Consider the following 24,078-nt stretch of genomic DNA (forward strand, 5'->3'; position numbering starts at 1 on the left):
CTCATTAGTTTCTAGAGCTGGTTAACATCAGGAGCAATAGATTCCTAGACCATTAGATGGAGCAGCATACTCTGGCAACACAGTGTTTAAAACTTGCTGAAGGAGCTCACAGGAAGCCAAAATGAAGGGCCACACGTGAAAACTCTGTAATTCAGCAAGTACAACGCACCAAAAGGAGGCCATGGAAAAGCTGATGCCTGGACCAATTTAAAAGGAAATTAGCTTGACCCACCCTGAAGGTGCTTGCGGAAAAGCAAGAAGTCAAATACTAAAGCTCAGAAATTGAGAGACCTTGTAAGACTACTTTCAGGAAAGAATGCTATGTCAAACTGTTTTAAAACATTCTCTGAGACAACATAGCACTTGCCACATTTTGACCAAAATAATTATGTAAATAATCACATTATTTTGGCATGATGTAACTAGTGAATAATAGAAAAACAGAAAACTATCAATCAAATATGGGCCATACTGGGGGCCACAGTAGCATAGTGGTTAGCGCAAGGCTATTACGGCTCAAGGCATTGGAGTTCAGAGGTCAATTCTGATGCCATCCTGTAAGGAGTCCGTACGTCCTCCCTGTGAAGCGCGTAGGTTTTCTCCGGATGCCCCAGTTTTCTTCAACAATCCAAAGGCGCACCTGTTAGTAGGTTAATCTGTCATTGCAAATTGTCCTTTGATTAGTCTAGGGTTAATCGGGGGTTGCTGGGCCGCACAGCTCAAAGGGCCAGAAGGGCCTATCCGGACTGTATTTCAAAAACAACAATACTTCATAGTTGCTTTAGTTGTATATTCAACTGAGTTTGTTTAGTTTCTTTAATCACATAGATAATTCTTCCTTCACTTCAAGATATGTAACCAAAGCAATCTTAAATTCTTAGGCATTCCCGCAAGATGGGATTGACTTGGTTCCTCCCCAGAGTTTTGTGGATTCTGAGGTGACTGATGAGACCAAAATCAGAAGCACATACTCACAAATATCCAGAAAGGGTTCTCCACACCATGGGAAGACACAGTGACATACCTACATGTTAACTGCTCTCCACCAGGGACAGTGAGACCCTCTGTTGATGGGGGTCAACCATGGATGTTGTGACCCAGCTGTCTATGTGATACGCAAGTCAGGGCAGTACGATATGGAGAGCAAGCTGTTGCCCACGTAGCAGGCTCCCTCCCCCTCCCCTTCCCCCAGCAATCTGTCTTCCCATGGTGTGGAGAACCCCTTCCAGATATTTGAGAGTTTGTGGTTCCTATTGTGGCCTCATCAGTCACTCAAAATCCACAAAACCTTGGGGAGGAACCAAGTCAATCAGATCTTATGGGAATGCCAAAGAATTTATGACAGAGACCAACACAGTTTGGCAGCAGCAGCATTGCATGAGTTGCCAGTTAGCATTGAGCTCAACATAGAACTTCCTCAGGGACTCCAACCCCAGAATTTTCCTCAGCGCATACTCCCAAAGCCTTCCCCATGAGTGGATATGGCCTCAAGGCAGCAGAAGTTTGAGATTAGAGTTTCCCTTCTCCTAGATGAGCTGTCAACCACAGCTGATGAGCCTCATCTGCACGAAACAGGCATAACAAGAGCTAGCAAAAATAAACATAATTTTCTGAGGACAAACATTCAGAAGTCCAACAAAACTAAGGACTGGTGTGAAGATACCCAATAACACTGAGGACTGGTGCATAGTGACACAAAAGTGCTCAGACTGCTGTGAAGACCCTAAAAACACTGAGGACTGTGTACAGTGGCCAACAGCACTGTGATTGGGACACTGAGACCAGCAACACTGAGGACTTGTGATGAAGCTACCAACACGGAGGATGGTATACTGACGACTGGCGTACTGAGCCCCGACAACTCACTGATAGCCGCTGTACTGAACTTTGACAGCACAGCAGGAGAGCCCATGCGAAGAGAAAGCAAAGAATAGCTAGTGGGAAGCTTTTAAGAGTAAGATATCCAGTGTTTAGGAGAACCTGGCAACCTTGCAAACAAATAAGATAATGGTTTCAGTATTCCCAATTGTACCACGCTGCTTTTAACTTGTAGTACACAAAGGCAGCAAAAATAATATTAAGGTACTTAGGCCGAAAGCTGAAAAAGCTGTTAGACCCATACTACGACAGTTATCCTATTCCGTACAAGGTGTATATATGATAGGAACATCTTATCAATGTTCCTCATCGAAACTTGGCCTGTGTCTACTGAAGAAGAATGAGAGGAGATCTCATTTAACCTACAAAGTTTTTAACTGGATGCAAAGAGGATGTTTCACTTGATTGATTCTCAGAGCAGAGCCACAGTCTCAGAATGAGGGGCTGAAAGAAAAGTCAATGCACAGAGTGGTGAATCTTCAGAGATCTCCACCAAGAAAGGGTTGAGAATATTTCCTCATTCCAGTTTATTCAAAACAAAGGTGGATACTTTTCTGAATCTAAAGGATAACAAGGGACATGGGGCTCATGCTGGAAAACTGCGCAAGCTGAAAATCAGCCATGTTCTTGATGAATGGAAGAACAGATTTTAAAAACAACATCTGGTCCACTCCAGATCCTAAGTCTTATGCTCTCGATAGTGCGCCGCAGTGTTGCTTGGTTACAGCCACCAAAAGAGAGACAATGGAGTCGGTGCACTCCACCAGGGACAGTGTGGTGCGGCATCAAGGCTGCAGTCAGTGCTACCCCCCAGTGTTCGCTTGGAAGAAGACAGGTTGTATTGTGGTCGACTGCAGATTTCTGCGGCATTCACGGATTGATGTTTCTGGACGTTTTTTTTTGGCATGGCTGTATTTTACTGATACCTTGCATGTGCTTGCTACCTTGTGTGTGCTATGTGTGTTTTGTGCTGTGTGTGTGTCTATTGGTACTACGTTTCGCATCTTGGCTCTGGAGTAACAGTTTCTTTTGGCTATATTCAAGGGTATTCTTGCATAGTTGAATGACAATTAAACTGGAATTGAATTGAGAGTAGGCGAGGCACATTTGGAAGACAGGAAAACTAGAAAACAGATTCTTTTGGATTCTGCTTAATATACGTCAACACCCTATTGCATTATTTTGCCTTTGGTTCTTAGCCACAGTCCTCCAGATTGAGTCTAGTTGGGTTCAGGTGTTTGGCGTCTGGCCATGGCTGGTGGGGAGCTACGGCTTGAGAATGTATGAAGAGGCATGACAATTTTGCGATACCAGGGAAGAGGCGAGGGAAACCAGAAACAGATTTAACATTTCAGGTCAATAGTTACATACTTCTGAAGAAAATTCAACAATGCGAAAGGTTAACTAGGCCTTTTTTCTCCACAAATGCTGCCAGCATTTTTTGTTTTGATACATCTTTCTGGAACTTGAAGTCTTGTGCTTTTGGATTGGGATATCTTTGATTTTAAGGTGGCATAAAAAGCTATGGCAAGCTGGGTGGATGAGACCAACAGAGAGATCCAACAGCTAGGAAAGCAGTTCTGTAATGCTTCATGGAGAGTGAAGAGCATAACAAGGCACAGAAGTAGTCATTGGTCATAGAAACATAGAAACATAGAAAATAGGTGCAGGAGTAGGCCATTCGGCCCTTCGAGCCTGCACCGCCATTTATTACGATCATGGCTGATCATCCAACTCAGAACCCCGCCCCAGCCTTCCCTCCATACCCCCTGACCCCGTAGCCACAAGGGCCATATCTAACTCCCTCTTAAACATAGCCAATGAACTGGCCTCAACAGTTTCCTGTGGCAGAGAATTCCACAGATTCACCACCCTCTGTGTGAAGAAGTTTTTCCTAATCTCGGTCCTAAAAGGCTTCCCCTCTATCCTCAAACTGTGACCCCTTGTTCTGGACTTCCCCAACATCGGGAACAATCTTCCTGCATCTAGCCTGTCCAATCCCTTTAGGATCTTATACGTTTCAATCAGATCCCCCCTCAATCTTCTAAATTCCAATGAGTACAAGCCCAGTTCATCCAGTCTTTCTTCATATGAAAGTCCTGCCATTCCAGGAATCAATCCGGTGAACCTTCTTTGTACCGTAACAAGGAAGACCCCAGTTGTGATGACTATTTGTACCACTGGATCCAGACTTCCGAGGTTGAGAGAGCAGAACTGTCTCAGTGCTACGGTTTTTCCACTTCTAAAAGGTCTCCTGTGCGGGTTTCTTGTCATTCCTGAATATAATGGACAACCAACATTGAAAGCACTCAGAGAAATAATCTTTATAATTTCTCCTCAATATTGTGCCAAGTTTATGGGAAGTTCTTGTTGAATTTAATTATACTATTGATCTGTCACCTAAAGCAATAGTAGCATTCAGAATAATATTTAACTTTTATCTCGTTACCTAGCACTGATTCCAAAGTATTAAAGAGTCCAATCCTCTCTAAATTTATCTCGCTTGACATTTGTAAAGTTCACTATCTCACTTCTTATTTTCTTGCTGAAATTATGAGATGGACACAATATTCAAACAGTTTTTAATCACCATGCTGGATTTCCAGTGTCCTAAGGGTGTAAGAGCATCTGGAGACCATATGGAAGTATTAATTGCCTTTCAAAAATGTATTTTCCAATTTGAATTTTTTCAACAAAAGAATGGAGATAGTTGCTGAGAATAACTTCAGTGAGTGCTGAAGAAGTTTTGGAAAATTGAGAGATTAAGGAAATCAAGTGCTATTTTAGATGACCAGATCTCAGAGCTATTCACGAACTGTTTATTCTCAGAAAATAAGGCAGCTGTTTTGTATTACAAATTTTGTCCAAGTAACACTGTTCCTAGGCAAAGAACCTTTGTTTCTTGTTTAAAGTCTGGTGAGAGCTGAATCAAAGAATTTAAATAAGAACGCTTCAAACATCAGCATATTATGGTAAAACATTGATAAACATGTCTGTACCTGATCATCTTCCACCTTTCAGCAGTCACTCATGTCACTATCCTATACTGCAGCTTAGACACCAATGTGAAATTATCTTACTTTAACCTCGAGATACAGAAGACAGTATCAAATCTCCTCCAATGTGATTTCCCAACAGATAGGAGTTATACCACAGAAAAATGTAATAGCAATCAGGAGTGATAGAATTTCAAATAATCCCAAGAGCTTGCTGGAATTTCAGTGACACTTTGAAACCTTGAGTGAAACTTTTTTTAATGCTTTGGAAATGCAGACACATTTGCAATCTTACGAATGTCACCTTCAGTGATATTTTAAAGCCTTGAGTGGAATTTTTTAAAAAATGTTTTAAAACGCAGACACACTTTAATCTTAGCATTATAGCTTGCTGTGGGAATGGTAGATCATACCAAAAATGTGCATTTTTAATAAGACTCTTTAACATTGTTAAATGCCCCAAGGTGCTTCGCAGGAGTGTATCTTGGATCAAGTAACTGTGCATTCATCAGAGTTCTAAGTGTGGAATTCCAAAGTGCTGCTCACAAATTTTGGTCATTGTTTAGAAACACGCCAAACATTTTACATTGCATTCAAAGGCCTTAAATCTTTTCAACCTTTCTCAGCCAATAATGATGACGTTGCAATCAACCTCATCAAAGATGCTGATACTTCGATCTTATACCTTAAGATTCAAGTGCTTCTTTAGTAGTTTATTCCTCTATCAGAATATCCCACATTGAGATTAATACATCAGTCAAGAATCAATAGAATAGATACATTGTCCTTAATCCTCCCTAATTCTTGTTGTACTTTCTTTCTTCCTTCATCCATTTCTGCAACAGACCCTAAGTCGTTCTGAGCACTGGTGCCAAGACCTTAAAGAAAGGGAACAGATCACAATAAAGTTGGATGGTTTGGTAACATGAGGATATTTTAGTTATAAACTGGATCAGAAAAGAGACAGAGTATGTGAACTTGAGCCAGAATGCATTAAACTACAGAAATAAATTACATGCCTTAGGTTTAGATATGCTGGTAGGTTGGTATGCATGGAGAAAACTTGTTTTCAGGTCTCCAGAGGCTTAAGGGTACTCTAATCTAACATGTAATTTACCTGAGGGGATAAGGCCATGAAACACTAAGAGATCACTGAAACTGAAAAAGAGGAATGAGGCTGAATCATGTGTTTTTTATTTATTCCACGTGGATGAGGGCCATGGCAAGGGAAGATGCAGGAAAGATGAGTTTCCGATGTTGATGTCTAAGAAATCACTAAGACTGTGTCTTTTGACCTCATAATAAAGCAGGCTCCAGTTTCAACGGACTTACCACTATATGAAGCTCAAAGTTCAAAGTAAATGCTATCATCAAAGTACATAACTGTCACCATATACAAGCATGAGATTCACTTTCTTGTTCGCATATTCGGCAAATCTACAGAATAGTAACTATAACAGAATCAATGAACAATCAACCAGAGCGCAGAAAACAACAAACTGTGCAAATGCAAATACAAATAAATAATGAGAATGTCAGATAATGAGATAAAGAGACATCAAGGTGAGATCATTGGCGAACATTTGTGGTATGGGATTAAAGTCTTTGTCCCCTCCAGATATGACTATTCCAATGCATTTATTGCAGGCCATGAGTATCCAATCCCAAACAGAAATGTTGCTGCCTTTGTCCTAATTCACAACTTGTCTTCCAATTCACATCTGCTCACTTTTCTTCCCCAAATGTAATGGCTCCTACTCTCTTTCCTCCTCTGAAATGAGTCAGAAACCACCATCTCTGACCATGGTGTTAATCATTTTCCCTTTACATGTAAACATCAAATTTTATTCCATTAATAACCATAAGATCATAGGAGCAGAATTAGGCTTTTTGGCTCACTGAGTCTGCTCTGCCATTCCATCACGTCTGATTCTTTTCTCCCCTCCCCATAACCTTTGATGCCATGTCCAATCAAGAAACTATGAAGCTCTGCCTTAAATACACCCAATGACCTGGCCACCACAGCTGCCTGTGGTAATGTCTCCCCCACTATGGGAAACATCCTTTCCACAACTACTCTGTCTCGGCCTTTCAACATTCTAAAGGTTTCAGTGAATCCCCCCTCATCCTTATAAATTCCAGCGAGTACAGACCCAGAGCTATCAACTGTTCCTTGTATGATAATCCTTTCATTCCTGAAATCATTCTTGTGAACCTCCTCTGAACCCTCTCCAATGCCAGCATATCTTTTCTTAGATGAGGAGCCCAAAGCTGTTCTCAATATTCAAGGTGAGGCTTCACCAATACCTTATAAAGCCTCAGCATCACATCCCAACTCTTGTATTCCAGACTTCTTGAAATGGTTAGGGGAGTTGAGAAGGTTATTGGGGTCTCCTTACCTTCTGTCCAAGACCTCTTTCGGAGTCGATGCCTCCAGAAGACACGGTACATCATTAAAGACCCCTCACACCCTCTCCATGAACTGTTTACTCTTCCGCCATCAGGCAAACATTACAGGAGCATCAAAACTAAAACCACAAGGCTACTAATAGCTTCCTCCCACAGGCAGTCAGACTGCTAAATCGCTGCTCTACCTGGCTGCTTTGGACACCTTTAACTTGCACTGGACACTTATAACTGATTTTAACTGACATGTGGCTGTTGTGTTTTACTATTTATTGTTATGTTTATTATTTAGTGTTGCGTTTGTTATGTTATGATTGCACTGCTCCTGGGAAACGCTGTCTCATTCTGCCCTGCAGAGCTGATGTACGGTTAGAATGACAATAAAGTTTTTTGAATCTTTGAATCTTGAATGCTAACATTACATTTGTCTTCCTCACCACCGGCTCTACAAACAAGTTAACCTTTAGGATGTTCTGCACAAGGACTCGCAAGTCCCTCTTGCACGTCAGGTTCCTGGATTTTCTCCCCATTTAGAAAATAGTCAGCACATTTATTTCTCCTACCAAAATCCAGAAATGATACTTCTGTGAAACTTTCTCAGTCATTTTTCTATGACAAGCATTCTCTATGAGCACAGGTTGCTATATTTTAAAAGCTAAGTATTTTGACTGGATGTCATGTGAGAAAAATCACACAAACACTACAATAAACAACACTTTGCTTTCACATTCAGTTCAGCAAGTCACTGTATTTCACTAGCATTATCATCTAATTACCTACCATGAAATTAGCCATTATCCAAACATTATTATTTACAGCACTTCAGTATTCAGTACTTTTCAATCAATGTTCAGTAATTTCATCTTGCTCGAACTGTAAAGGATTGCTTTGTGACTGGTTATTAAAGTGATATGCTTATTAACCTTTCAACTTCTCAGATACCAGTACCTTACTACCTACACTTCAAACTTCAGGGCCAGGGAAGTTGTGATCACTTCAATCACTTTCAGCTTCCTAACTACCCCATTTTCATTATGGGTTCTTCCCTTCTTTCTGGACAACAGACCTAACCAGTTTCCCACAAACCATCACCCTCCACACTCAACAATTTCTCTTTTGGCTCCTCCCACTTTCTCCAAACCCAAGCTGTAACCATTGGTACCTGCATAGACCCCAGACATCCATGCCTTTTCATCAGCTATGTGAAACGTTCAGTGTTCTAACTACTACTACTACGATGTCGACTCAGGCCTAGGGGGCTGGTGTCGGGCGCGATGACGGACTCTCCACTTCTCCCTCTCCCTCATCAGTGTGTTCAGTTCATCTACATTAGCCACGCCGCTGTCTTCTAGGAGCATGTTGACCATTGTCTTGGGAGGGTGCCCAGGGTTTATCCTCCCGTGCTTGGGCTCCCATATGATGAGTAGGCTGGCAGGTAGCTTGGGGTGGCGTAGTCAGTGCCCCACTAGTTGCAGTCTTCTCGCCTTGATTTTAATGGTGAGCATCGGTAGGTCATCATAGAGCTCGACATTCGTCATGTGCTGTTGCCAACTCACATCAAGAGCCATCCGGAGCATTCGTGTATAGCAACCACCTGGAGACTTTTACATAGTCTTGGTGAGTGTCCACATCTCGCATCGATATGTGAGAAGGGACTCTATGACTGCTATGAAAATCCTCTTTTTAAGCCCTCTGGTCAGGTTCAACTTCCAGATTTCCTTCATGTCGTTCATAGCCCTCCATGCCAGCAACTTCCATATCTTTATGTCCTTCTCCGAACTCATCATTCTTGACCCGAGGTACTTGAAGTCAAAGACTTTCTTAATGGTATCATTCTTTACGGACTTGAAAGTACCTTTGTCGCAGTTAAACGCCATGTACTCCTAATTGGTAACACTCCCCAACACTTTCTGCTCTATATTGATGATTGCACTGGTGCTGCTTCCACAACTTTGCCTCCAACTTCCAACGTCCCCTCACTTTCTACTTGGTCCATCTTTTGACAGCTATCTCCCCTTTTCTCCATCTCTTCGTCTCCATTTCTGGAGACAGACTATCCACTGATATATTTTATGAACCGACTCACTCTCATCTGTTATCTTGACTATATCTCTTCCCATCCTGTAATTCATAAAAGTGTTATTACCTTTTCTCAGTTCCCCCACCTCCAGCACAACTCTTCTGTGTGAGGCATTCCATTCTAAAACATCTGGATGTCCTTCATTTTCAAAGAACACAATTTCCCTTCCACCACTATCAATGCTGCCCTCACATGCACATTCTTCATTTTATGCATGTCTGCCCTCACCCCAACCTCCTGCCACCATAACAAGGATAAAGTTTCTCTTTGCCTTTAGCTACCACCCCACACACCTCCATATCCAAAACATCATTCCCTGTAAGTTCTGCCATCTACAACGGGATCCTACCACTAAGCGCATCTTTACCTCTCCCACCTCCAATCTCCACTTTAGATAGGAATCACTCTTTACGTGTCCACTTGTCCCTCCCCACTGATCTTCCTCCTGTTTCTTATTCCTGCATGCATGGCAAGTGTTACACCTGCCCCTACACCTCTTCCTTCATCACCATTCAGGGCCCCAAACAGTTCTTCCAGGTGAGGTGACACTTCACTTGTTGGTATGTCAAGGTTATTACACCCAATACTCATGGTTAAGACTCCTCTAAATCAGTAAAACCCAATGTAGATTTGGGGACAGCTTCACCAAGCTGCAAAGCTGTAAAAGTGGGTCTTCCCAGTGGCAATTCACTTCAATTTGGCTTCCCATTCTGACATGTCAGACCATCTACTGTCATGATGAAACGAGATGCAGGTTGGAGGAACATCTGCGGATTTTCTCGTTTCCATCTGGACAGCCTTCAACAGATAGCATGAACATCGATTTCTCCACCCCTTCCCTCTTTTGTCATTCCCATTCTGGTTTCTTCCTCATCCCCTCTCTTTTCGCCTGCCCATCACTTTACACTGGTGCTCCTCCTACTTGGCTTTCTTCCATGGCGCACTGACCTCTTCTATCAGATTTTTTTCTATGTCCTTTACCTCTTCCACCTATCACATCCCAGATTTTCAGTTCACCCCCTCCCCAATCCACCCATCTTCCTCCTTACCTAGTTTCACCTATCACCTGCCAGTCTGTACTCCTCCACCACCTTCTTAATCTGGCTTCTGCCCCCTTCCTTTCCAGTCCTGATGAAGGGTCTCAGCCCAAAATGAAGGTTGTTTATTCCCCTCTGTGGATGTTGCCTGACTTGCTGAGTTCTTCCAGCACTTTGCTTGTATTGCTCAAGATATCAAGCATCTGCAGAATTTCTTGCGTTTTTCAAATACTGTCAACTTCTAAACAATACCCTCTGAGCAATATTTGTAAATTATTAATGTAACCTTTGGAGAACAGAACTTCAGTTAAAGAATCAAGTTACACTGCCTGTGGGATGATCTTGCATCAGTTTTAAGAGATCACAGCATCAAAGAGATGCAGTGCAAAATAGGATTTGTGGCCCAATCTGCACCATTTCTGACTCACCTAAACACCATGGGCAATTTATAGTGGTCAATTACCTACCATCCAGATGTTTTGGGATGTGGGAAGAAGCCAGAGCACCCAGAGGAAACCCATTGAGTCACAGGAAGAACATCCTCAAGACTGCAACTGAGATGAGGATTGAACCTGTGAGGCATGAACTTAACTTCTGGTGTCACTGTTGGATATACAAATGCAATCATAGCCTTTAACAGTTTATAGTGGATGGGTGCATGTTCACAGTGCAACCCTACACAGAACTTATGTTTTCTTTTGGAAAACTACAGCAATGGGTTAAGAAAAAAAACACGGAATATGCTATTTGTTGTACAATCTTAAAATTCACCTGGTTTCGATGAGCAAGTTTATGACCTTTCTTCCAGCGAAGGATTGGTTGTAAAGCTGGAAGATCCTTCAGAGTCTTGTCACCAATTTTGTGCTTGCCCAAGCTGTATGATACTTCAAAGACAATTGGTGCAATCACATCCTTCACCTCCCGCTGTAGATGAAAACAAATAATTTATTTAAATTTAAAGCATCACCAAAAACTTCCAAAAGACAATCTAAATCTAAAAGCAGAAGCCCGTGTAGCTCAATAAATAGTAAGAACTGATTCTCACCTTCATCCATTAGAAACTACTGGAATTTGACTTTTATCTTTTAGGAGTTGGGTTTCAGTTGTATAAGTTAAAAGAAGATCATATTTAGTTTTAATTTCAACACGTCTTTGACATAAAGTAGGTTCTGGAGCCAAGGCATAGTCTTGGTCTAACTGTTTCAGCTGATTAGCTAAATCACTTCTCTCTTTATTAGCTTTCCTCTTAATACTTGCAGTATAAGAAATAATTCGTCCTCTAATATACGCCTTAAAGGCATCCCATCTTATAAGACTTGAAGTCTCCTCTAACGTATTCTCTTCAAAAAAAAAGGTCATTTGTCTCTCCATAAACTTTAAAAACTCTTTATCACATAACAAAGTTAGTTTAAATCCCCAAAATTTATTTGTTTGAAGAAGACCAGGAAGATTTAAAGATGGAAACACAGGAGCGTGATCTGAAATAGCAATCTCTTTATATTCACAGGATCACACTAATGGAATCAGTTGGCTATCAGTAAAAAAAAATAATCAATCCTAGAATATGTATGATGAACGTGAGAAAAAAACCGAATATTCCTTATCTACTGGATGAGAAAAATGCCAGGCATCAACAATAAAAAAGATTTAATAAACACAGCTGATTTATTTGGTATCATTGATTTAAAAGATGAACGATCTAAAACTGGATCTAAGCAACAATTAAAGTCTCCACCCATCACCAATGAGTACAGACCTAGATCTGGCAAATGAAAAAAAACGCTCAAAGAAACCTGGGTTATCTATATTCGGAGCATACACATTGGCAAATACCATTAATTTGTTAGTCCTGACGAACGGTCTCGGCCTGAAACGTCGACTGCACCTCTTCCTATAGATGCTGCTTGGCCTGCTGCGTTCACCAGCAACTTTGATGTATGTTACCATTAATTTATTATTTAGTTTCCCTGATACTATAACAAAATGCCCATTAATATCAGAAATTACTTTATGTTGAACAAAGGGAACTTTATTATCTATAAGGTTTGAAACTTCTCTTGCTTTGGCCTGAAATGAAGAATGAAAATGAGATTCCCTCCGTCAATAAAAAAGCGTGAATTGTCACACTTGCGTACATGTGTTTCTTAAAGAAAAACAATGGGTACCTGAAGTTTTTCAATATAGGCAAAAATCGTATTTCTTTTCACAGGATGATTTAGTCCTTTTACATTAAAAATAAGTAAATTAATACTTTGATCCATTTTAAGGCCCTTTATACGAAAGATTAAAATAGCAATCAGAAAAATGTATATCAAACCCAAATAATAAACCTTGAAATATATTAACTAAGCAACAGAATTGACTAAATTCCCAAACCAGCTTCAAGAAAAAAAGACTCCCTATCCCTCCTCCCCCTCCCAAAGAAAGAAACTTCGTCATAGAGCAACCATTATCTACTTCTCCTAAACACATTCCCTTAGAAAGCCTGTTGGAACCGCTCCCAAGAATTCAGGGTTATTTACTTTCCAACCTAGACCAAATAATACAGTGAGAAACAAGCTCAGACAGGTTTATCAAACAGAAATAATAATTATTCATACTAAAAGATACTAAACAGTCTTTTTTAATATGTGGTATTTCTGTTTTGCAAGATTTTTAGTCTATTCTATATATATATATATATATATATATATACACACACATACAGTCATTGACTTTTTATAAGTCTAAAAATTCTTGCCATGTTCCTTCATATAGAACTACTTAAATAATCCATCTTCCAATGTAATCCTCAGTCGAGCCAGAGAACAAAGAGAGGGTTTAAAATTTTGACTGTATAACTGCATCATAACTTTTTTGAACCTAGCATGTTCTGCCATAACTTCTGATGAATAATCTCCAATACGTATCTTTTGATCTTGATAGTCAGTCATACCTTCTCTATGGGCAGCATGAATCAGACGATCCTTTATTTGATATTCATGGAAACAGAAAATGACTGATCTTGGTTTAGATTTTGATGCCGATTGGTAGATAGGTGACCTGTGAGAACAATCAATCAAAGGCACAGACTTTATAACATCAGGGAATAATTCCATCAAAAGATTTGCAAAGAATTCTTCAGGATGATCTCCTTCCGTTTGTTCTTTAAGTCCCAGGATTCGTAAGTTGTTCCTCCTACTTCTGTTTTCCAAATCAATAATCTTCTGGTCATCATTTCATTAGTCTTAAATTGTTTTTCATATAGCTTTTGCATATCATCCATTCTCCCATCCAGTAAAGTAATAACATCTTCACGTTCCTTATCTTCTTATCATGTTCGGTTAGAATTACTTGAATATCTTCTAGTTTCGTACCTATTTGTTTAATTTCAGTGCTGATTTCCTTTCTAAAATGTTGAAACTCCTCAGTAAGCTTTTGAATTGAACTCGTAATAGCTTCCAAAGCTGCTTTGGTAGTCATATTAAAATAATATCCTGTCTAACAATAGTCTTTCAAAAGGTTGAAGAGAAAAGTAAGTAAATTAGGAGCAGCAGTAGAGAGCTGTTACCCCATCAGCTCTCTATTTTATATTCATGGAGATAAAACAGGTAAATTATTGGCTGATCAAATTAAAACCTGTAGAGCTAAACAACAGATTAAGGAAACATGCAAAGCTAATGGCGATAGGACAACTGATTATTTAGAAATAAATGATACTTTCAGAGAATTTTACTCCGAACTTTATAGTTCTGAATCTTCTAAGGATCATACTGTAGTGAACAATTTTTTTAGATCAGATAAATATTCCTACAGTTTCTGCGAACAACAGAAAATTGTTGGAACAACCAATTTCTTTTGAGGAAATTGTCGAGGTTGTGCGCTCATTACATTTGAGGAAAGCTCCGGGTCCAGACGGATTTTCTGGAAAACTTTACAAGACCTTTTCCTCACTGCTTATGCCTCATTTATGTTCAGTTTTTTCGGATTCATTTAAGTCGGGCAGACTCCCTCAATCTTTTTATGAGGCTTCCATTTCGCTTATTCTTAAGAGGAATAAGGATCCAACTGAATGCTCTTCTTATAGACCAATTTCTTTACTTAATGTTGACGCTAAGATCTTATCTAAAGTTCTGGCCCATAGGATTGAAAATATTTTACCATCTGTCATTTCTGAGAACCAAACCGGATTCATCAAAAATCGATATTCTCACTTTAATATTCGCCGGTTATTAAATGTTATTTATTCTCCTTCTAACACGGTATCGGAATGTGTAGTATCTGTAGATGCTGAGAAAGCTTTCGACAGAGTTGAATGGAATTATTTATTTAAAACTTTAGAAAAATTTAATTTTGGACCTGTTTTCATTCAATGGATTAAATTACTTTATTTAGCCCCTTCTTCTAGGGTTATCACTAATTTTGATAACTCCAAACCATTTAAGCTTCAACATGGCACTAGACAAGGTTGTCCATTGAGCTCTTTGCTTTTTGATCTGGCCTTAGAACCCTTAGCCATTGCTTTTTGAAAATCTAATGATATCACCAGTATTTTAAGGAGAGACATAATTCATAAAGTCTCGCTGTATGCCGATGATTCCCTGCTATTTATTTCTAATGTTGAGACTTCATTACCCCATGTGCTTTCTTTACTCTCCTGTTTAAGCCAGTTTTCAGGTTATAAATTAAACCTACATGAAAGTGAACCTTTCCCTTTGAACAATTTGATACCAACAAATTTTAACCTTCCTTTTAAAATTGTAAGAAACCAATTTACTTATTTAGGTGTAACAATTACTAAAAATTATAAGTGTCTATTTAAAGAAAAAATTTTTAGTCTATTGAATCATGTAAAAAGAATACTATTAAATTGGTCACCTCTTTCGTTATCGTTAATCAGTCGAATTAACTCTATCAAAATGAATATATTACCTAAATTTATATATCTTTTTCAGGCATTGCCGATTTTCATTCCTAAATACTTTTTTGATTCTCTTGACTCTATTGTATCTTCTTACATATGGAAGAATAAGCATTCTAGATTAAATAAAATTCATCTTCAGAAATATAAGAAGAATGGAGGATTAGCCTTACCAAATTTTAGATTTTATTATTGGGCAGTTAATATAAGAAATCTTACATTTTGGTTATATTATATAAATTGTGAAGATTGCCCGATGTGGGTTTTCTTAGAAGCTAATTCTGTTAATAAATTCTCTATTATTTCTCTTCTTGGATCCTCACTTCCTTCGTCTTTGAGTAAGTTAACTGATAATCTGGTAGTTAAACACACTATAAGGATTTGAATACAATTCTGAAAATATTTTGCCTTATTGAGATTTTCTCTTTTGAGTCCCATTTTTTCTAATTTTTTTTAAACCCTCTATGATTGATGTGGCTTTTAAAGAATGGGATAGATTAGGTATTAAATGCTTTCAGGACTTGTTTGTAGAGGGAAGTCTTTCTTCGTTTGAACAACTGTCAACTAAATATCGTTTACTCAAAACTCATTCTTTTCAATATCTACAAATAAGAGATTTTTTACTGTCTCAAATAAGTACATTTCCTAAAAGTCATGATAAGAATCTACTAGATGTAATTTTTAATCTGAAACCTTTTTATAATAGATCTATATCTAATATTTATAATATGCAATTGGGAATGAGAAGTGTTCCTTTAGATAAAGCTAAAAATCTTTCGGAACAAGATTTACAGACTTCAGTTTCTGAGGAAACTTGGAATCAAATTTTTAAATTGGTCAACACTTCATCGTAATGTGCCCGTCACTCTCTCCTTCAACTTAAAGTGGTCCATAGGGCCCATATGACTAAGGATAAATGGTCTCATTTTTACTCAGATATATCTCCGTATTGTGATAAATGGAGAAGCTTCACTCATTCATATGTTTTGGACATGTCCGAGTCTTGGAAAATATTGGAAAGAAGTATTTCAAACCTTTTCGATACTTTTTAAAGTAAATTTCAAGCCTAGTCCTTTGACTGCTTTATTTGGTATTGTTGGAGGAAAGGATATTATTTTGGAACCATCTGATTTGCACATTTTGGCTTTTATGTCTCTTATGGCCAGAAGGACGCTTTTGCTTAAATGGAAAGATGTGGCCCCTCCTATTCACGCCTAATGGTTACATGATGTGATGTCATGTTTAAATTTAGAGAAGATTTGATGTTCAAACTTTGAATCTAGTCAAGACTTTCAAACATTGTGGGGACCTTTTCTGAGTTATTTTAAAAACCTTTGATTTGCTGTTAAAGCACAGATGATGACTCACAATCTTTTTTTCTTTTTTTCCTACTAATCAGCTTCAGTCTTGGTAGCGGGTTAGATTTTTTTAATATAATAAAATTATTATTTTTCAATGTTACGAACTAATTGACTTATACTAATATAGGGTAAGCAGTCTTTATATGCGATTTAGCTTAATGTATTGACGTATATTTTTTTCCTGTATTCTGTATTCTTTTATACATATATATATATATATATATATATATATATAAATTAATAAAAATATTGAAAGAGAAACGAATGGAGTTTGGATTATTATTAATACAAGGCATAAAGTGTCTTTGGTAATAAAGATACTTCTCATTTTGATAATGAGACTTCATCAACTCTTTACATTTTCATCCATATTTTTATTCTGAATATCTTTAAAAGTAATTTGTCCGCACTGCTGAAACAACCATCCTGACCAAGAATTAAAAATTGCATTTCTACGTGTACCTCTGCGGCCTCCTACGCATCCAAATATGATGTTTAGTGATCAGGAAGATGCTCTAGGTTTAGTAAACCACAAAGGGGAAAGTACTTTGATCTAAAGTGTTGAGTAATTTCAACCAAACAGCTGTCAAAAAAAAACTTTCTTTCTTTCTTTGACGTACCAGTTCCTTCTGCGGCATCAGCAGAGACTTCCAACAAGTAAATAGATTTCTGGGGTAGCTATCCAGACCTGTGCAGACTGCTCCTGCGCAGTTTCAGCATCTGCCTCTATACTGTAAAGTACTTTGAAGAGAATGCAAAAGTTCGGACATTATCCCTGAATCATCAGGAGCCTGATGGCTGACTGGTTAAAACAGTTCCTGAACCTAGTGACATGGATCCTGCTCCCGTACTTCCTTCCTTATGGCAGCAAGAAGAGAGCATGCCATGGATGGTGGGGGTCCTTGATGATGGATGCTGATTTCCTGCAAAAGTACTCCCTGTAACTGTGCTCAGCGGTGGGGAGGGCTCAACCCGTGACGGACTAGGCTGTATCCCCTACTGTTTGTAAGCATTTCTATTCGAGGGTATTGGTCTTTCCATACCAGGCCATGATGCAACCAGTCAATATACTCTCCACCACACACCTACAGAAATTATCACAGCTTTAGATGACATGTCGAAATCTTTGCAAACTTCTAAGGAAGTAGAGGCACTACTGTCCCCTCTTTGGAATGACGCTTAAGTGCTGAACCCAGGACAGACCCTCTGAAATGATAAACTCCTTCTAATCCAGGCAGTATCCTGTTAAATCTCTTCAGCACCCTCACCAAAACCTCCACATCCTTCCGATAATCGGGCAACAAGAATTCAATGTAATTTTGCAGATGTGGCCTAACCAGAGCTTATAAAAATGTAGCAACTTACTGACTCGATGACAATGCCTTAACTAGTAAAGCAAGTATGTCATTGGCCTTCTTTACCACCTATTAACCTGTACAGTCACGTTCAGTTGCTATGGACTTGGACCCTAAGGTTCATTAGTACATTAGCACTGTTAAAGGTCTGTCCCTTTATATTTGATCTCCCAACGTGCAAGATCTCACACTTGCCCAGATGTAACTCCACCTGCTACTTCTCCACTTATATCTGCAACTGCTCCATATCCTGCTGGCAAACATCCACAATCTCTGCATCATTCCTGAAGTTACTAACCCACCCATCCACATTATATACATCACAAACAGCAGAGGTCCCAGCATGGATCCATGTGTAGCACCACCAGTCACGGACCTCTAGCCAGAGTAAGCCCCTGTCTTCTAAGGGCAAGCGAAGTCTAAATCTAAATGGCCAAGTCATCATGTATCTTAATCTTCTGGAAGAGCCTATAACTTAGTAGATTGCATAGATTTATGGTAACAACATTCTTTACACATAGTATCTAAACACATCACAACCTTGTATACTAACAAATCTCTGCTCCAAGAACAACCTAATTTTTCTAACTTATGCTTGCAGCTGAAGCTGTTCAGCCCTGTAATCTTCTTCTGCATCCTCACAAGGAGCTTTACACCTTTACTAATGTCTAAAGACAAGAACAGGACATAAGTAAGTTATTTATATACAGATTAGCCCTGTTACTACCCCTTGTGGAATACTGTGCATTGCCTCCATTCTCACTACTTTCGGTCCTTCAATCATGTTTTTAATCCAATCCATTCTAATCCTAGGCTTCAATTTTGTTCCTTGGAATTTTATGTGGTACTTGGTTAAACACTTTCTGAAAATCCATGGGACAACATCCATTATATTTCCTTCATTAACCTTCCTTGCTACTTCATCAGACAACTGAAAAAATGGTTTAATATTTACGGATTGATTCTAGCCCCCCTTAATTAATTCAAATTTCTCCAATTGCCTTACAAGTTCTTCCCTGATTGCCATTCCATGAAACTTCTTGAGCCCCTCAATTTAACAGCCTCCTTCCTGTGAGAAGGATTCACCCCCTTTTAAAAAAAATGTCATATTTTCTAAATCCTTTGCCTTCTAAAGAACCTTGCTTGGGTTCCCCTTTTACCTTGTGTTGCCTTGGCAAGCAAGTCCACCTTCCTGAATGTGGCTGATATCCCTTGGAATCTTTACTAACCATGTACCTGTCTAAGTGCTATTTAGATGTGGTTAATATTCCTTCCTCAGCTACTTCCTCTGGTAGCTCATTATATATACTGACCAGACCATCCTCAGTGTGAAGAAGGCGCCATTGCAGGTTCCTATTAAATCTCACCCCTCTCACCTTAAACCTATGCCCTGTAGTTTTACATTCCCCATTTAGCCTATCTGTGTCCTTCCTTTTATACACCTCTATAAGATAACCCCTCATTCTCCTATGCCCCAATGAAAAATGTCCCAACCTGCTCAAACTCCTCTATAACCCAATCCCTCAGTCACAAATTCTTGTACTCAATACCCTAACTGAAGGCAAGAATGCCAAAGTTTTTTCACTCACCACTACATCCACCTTCAAGGAAAGTGTAAATGAGCAAAAAGCTTGGCATAGATGCGTTGAGCCCAATGACCCACTTCAGTGCAGTAAAACTCTACAACTCTAACTAACTAAGCATGTTTTTTAAAATGACTGGAAAACTGTTAATAAATTATCAAATTACATAATTATCTCTTTAAATTGTTATACATCTCATTCTAGATCTTCGTCTTTCACACATTCCAGTAGTCTCATTTTCCTTTATCTCCACACCAGAAGTTGTCAATATATTGAAATTAAATGATCATTAAACCAATAAGCAGGCTGTATCTCATCCCAAACACTTACGTCTTTCACATACTCCAGTAATCTAATTTCTCTGGATTTCTGCATCAAGATCTTTCAATGTTTTGAGATCAAATGATAATTAAACCAATGAGCTTGTCATATTCCAAGAAGTATGAAAATCCAGATTTTAGTTTTCTGTTCCACTGGAGTCAAACCCTAGAGCAGGGGTTCCCTTGCTTAATAGTATTGGTCCATGGCATAAGAAATGTCGGGAACCCCTGCCCCAAAGCTTCATAATCGCAAAGTCTACAGAAGTTCATGTCTTATTCACTCAATCAATGAATAACCTCCGCATAATGATTTTAAATTAGATTTTATTGAAAGCTGTTAGCTTTCAGGATCTGAGCTAAATTAAATTAGGAGTGTAAAGTTCAAATTCTAATTCATTATCTAATTAAATACAGCTTTCAACTCCAAAGCTGTTTAACTTAAACTATGGATTTAAGCAAGTAATTCTATTAATTTAAAAAAAATGTAATAAAGCAAAGTACTGTATTAGCTACAAGGAGATACTGGAGTAGGAATTTACCTCAGGTCATATTAACATAGTCGTGCTTGATTTCAATGGAAAAATATTTTTTAGCCAGAGAACAATGTTCATTCTACAACCATGTGCTTACTGAACATATCTCCAAGGTCGTGCTCCTACTCCATCAAAATTAATTCTGAAATTCGGGTGCAGATCCCACAATCCTGAGATCACCATGTCACTACATTCCAAACTTTTCGGCTTCCATGTCTGAACACATCTGCAATCTCCTGTCACTTAGTATGATTGTTCCAAAATGCAGGATTTGATATATAAATACATATCTAATATCTACATTATTGCAGTGAAGTTAAGATAAACTCAAAGGGTTAGTCTTTGAAACTACCATAGTTTGAAAAGTAGATCTACTGATTTAGATGGAACTTATAGCTAGTGCTCTCAGTGAAAGAAGCACGAGTGGAAAACACAGCCAATTTAAGAACAACAGCCACAAGTTGAATACAATACCCACCCAAATGCTCCACTAATCTTTTCATCGTGGAAGGACACAAGATGTACACTTACACCCATTTTGAAGAAACTGCAAGTTAAGATGTGTGCACAAACAGTAAAACACATTCTTTATCAATCAGACTCAAGGATGTCACAGTCTGAAATGCTGCCTCGCTGCTGAGATCCACCAGCATTTTGTGTGTGTTCCTTTAGATTTCCAGCATTTGCAGATTTTCTTGTGTTTAGAATAGAGTCTCATGTAGAGCCTCAGAATGCAGCTATGAATGGCCATGAATGAGTTAAACCAATTCTTTAATAGGTTTTACTATTGTCCTCCTGCTCACACCCCCCCCTCAGCACACCAGTCCAGCCATTGCTCCCTCAGCACCAACACTTCCCCTCCTCCATCCTCTCCCTAGAATTCAACATGTGGATGAACAACACAGGCTACCACTATCTACATCCCCTTACTGCCCTGCACCTACCATCCACACCTCCATATACCACCTGCTATCGTCCCGATCTTCACCTCCCCCAGCCCCCACCTTCTATCAACCTCACAGTCATCATGGACTCACTTTCACCACCGAGCAGGGAGAAGGGCTCTGGGGAAACTCAGACACGGCAAAGCATTGGGACTGGATGGTGTGAACCCCAAGGTCCTGAAGGAGTGTGCTGAGCAGCTGTGTGGAGTTCCCCAGTGTATTTTTAATCTGAGTCCCAGCCTGGAATGGGTCCCTACTGTACGTAAAACATCAAGCGTGGTCCCAGTACCCAAGAAGGGCCAACCAAAAGTCTTGAATAACTACCATGCAGTGGCCCTGACCTCACACATCATGAAGACCCTAGAGAGACTGGTCCTGGCTCACCTCTGACCCCTGATTATTGACTACAGGAGGAGGAAATCAAAGGGCCTTGAGCCAGTCTTCATTGGGACATCATAGGTGGAAAGAGTCAATAACTTTAAATTTCATTTGAGAAGATCTGTCCTGAATCCAGCACACAAAGAAACTGCCATTACTAAGAAGGCTTAGCAGCATCTTTACTTTCTAAGAAGTCAGTGCAGACTTAGCATGTCATTTAAAAATTTGACAAACTTCTTTGGACACTTGGTAGACAGTATACTGACTCAGTACATTATGGCCTGGTATGGAAACACTAATGTCATTGAATGGCAAAATAAACTACAAAAAGTAGTGGATATGGCTCAGTCCATCACAGGCAAAGCCCTCGCCACCAGTGAGCATATCTACAAGGAGCACTGTCACAGGGAAGTAGCCTCCATCACCAAGAAACCCCACCATCCAGGCCATGCCCTCTTCTCTCAGGAGCCTCAGAACCCACATCACCAGGTTCAGGAACAGTTATTACCCCTTAACCATCAGCTTCTTTGACCACAGGGGATGACTTCAATCATCCCAACGGAGTCCACAACATATGGACTCATTTTTAAGGGTTCTGCAACTTGTGTACTCAATATTTATTGCTTATTTATTTTTATTATTCTTTTTGTACTTGCACAGTTTGTTCCCTTCTGCACATTAGTGGTTTGTCCATTTTTGTTGTGTGCGTTTTTTCATTAATTCTATTCTGTTTCTTTCTATTTATTGTGAATTAAGAAAATGAATCTCATGGTAGCATATGGTGACTTTGATAATAAATTTACTTTGAACTAAATGTCTCCCTCCTGTACATCATTCATATCTTCCACTTCCCCCCCCCACCCCGTATTCGTGTGACTATTTCAAAGCTTATTGAATGCCAATTCCTCACTATGCTTGAGAACTCTTCAGGAACCCACCAATATTTATATAAAAAAAACATGGCCCTCATGTTGCCTTTAAACTTTCCCCCATCTAACCTTAAAAGCATGATCCTAGACTGTCCTTCTGATGAAAACTTCCTCGCCATGTGCACTCTGTTCTGGCTTTTCAGAATCCAGGAGGATTCAATGAGATAACCCCACCCCCATCTTCATCCTTCTGAGTTCCACCAAATCCAGGCCCAGAGATTTCAGACTCTCCTCATACGTTAACCCTTTCATTCCCAGATTTTTTCTTGTGATCCTCCTTTGGGTCATCTCCACAGCCAGCACATTCATTCTTTGATATTGGGCTCAAAATTGCTCACAATAAAATATTCCAAATGTCATCTGAGCAATGCCTTATAAAAGCTCTCTTTGTAATTTTGATTTCTAAATGTTTCTTCCCATTTAGAAAATAGTCTAACAGACAAAATGGTGGAGATGAGGCAGATTCTATAAACAGTCATCATTTCAGGCTGAGACCATTCATCAAGACTTCTCAGTCCAAAATGTCACCTGTTTATTCCTCTCCACAGATGCTCCCTGACCTGCTGAGTTATCCCAGTATTTACGTGTGTGCTACTCCAGATTTCTAGCATCTGACGAATCTCTTCTGTTTGGAAAACTGACGAGACCTCTATTCTTCCTATTGAAGAACATTATCCCACACTTCCCTACACCATCTGCCACTCCTTTGCCATCCTTCTGTGGATTCTCCAATCTTGGTATCATCTGCAAACTTGACCACAATGCCCTGTCAGATCCTTCATCTAGATCATAAACACATGTGAAAGGTTGCATTCCAACACTGGCCCCTGCAGAATCCCACTAATCACTGGCAGCTGAAAAGGACCCCTTTATTCCAACTCACTGACTTCTGTCAGAGAGCCAACCTTTCATCCACCTTGACTCTAACACCACAGGCTTTTACCTTGCTTAGCAGGATGTACAGCACTTTTTCAAAGGCCTTCTTAATATCCAAGTTATTAATGTCTACTGACTCTTTTGACAAACCTACTCAATACCTCCTCACAAATTTCCAACAGATTTGTCAAAAAATCCTCATAGATTTTTCATTTCTTAATGAAACTATACTGACTTTTCCCTATTTTATGTTGAAGTTCTAAGTATTCTGTAATTTCATCTTCAATAAGCAAACATAATTGTGCGCTAAAGTTGGATGCAATTAGATTAGATTATTAGATTATGAGGACACGCAGTCCTCTTTTATTGTCATTTAGTAATGCATGTTTTAAGAAATGATACAATGTTTCCCCAGAATGATATCACAGAAGCACAAGACAAACTGACTGATAAACTGACAAAAACCACATAATTATAACATATAGTTACAACAGTGCAAAGC

General features: G+C 39.2%; 1 protein-coding gene across 1 annotated transcript in view; it reads right to left on the reverse strand.

Moving 5' to 3' along the window:
• itga9 (integrin, alpha 9) overlaps positions 1 to 24,078 on the reverse strand; it is a 430,612-nt gene that overhangs the window by 192,804 nt on the left and 213,730 nt on the right. The window contains exon 16 of the mRNA XM_063054766.1: positions 11,169 to 11,321. Within this exon, the coding sequence (XP_062910836.1) occupies positions 11,169 to 11,321 (153 nt within the window). The remainder of the gene's footprint in view (positions 1 to 11,168; positions 11,322 to 24,078) is intronic.

This window comes from Mobula hypostoma, chromosome 1, assembly GCF_963921235.1.
Source record: "Mobula hypostoma chromosome 1, sMobHyp1.1, whole genome shotgun sequence".
Taxonomy (NCBI): Eukaryota; Metazoa; Chordata; class Chondrichthyes; order Myliobatiformes; family Myliobatidae; genus Mobula; species Mobula hypostoma.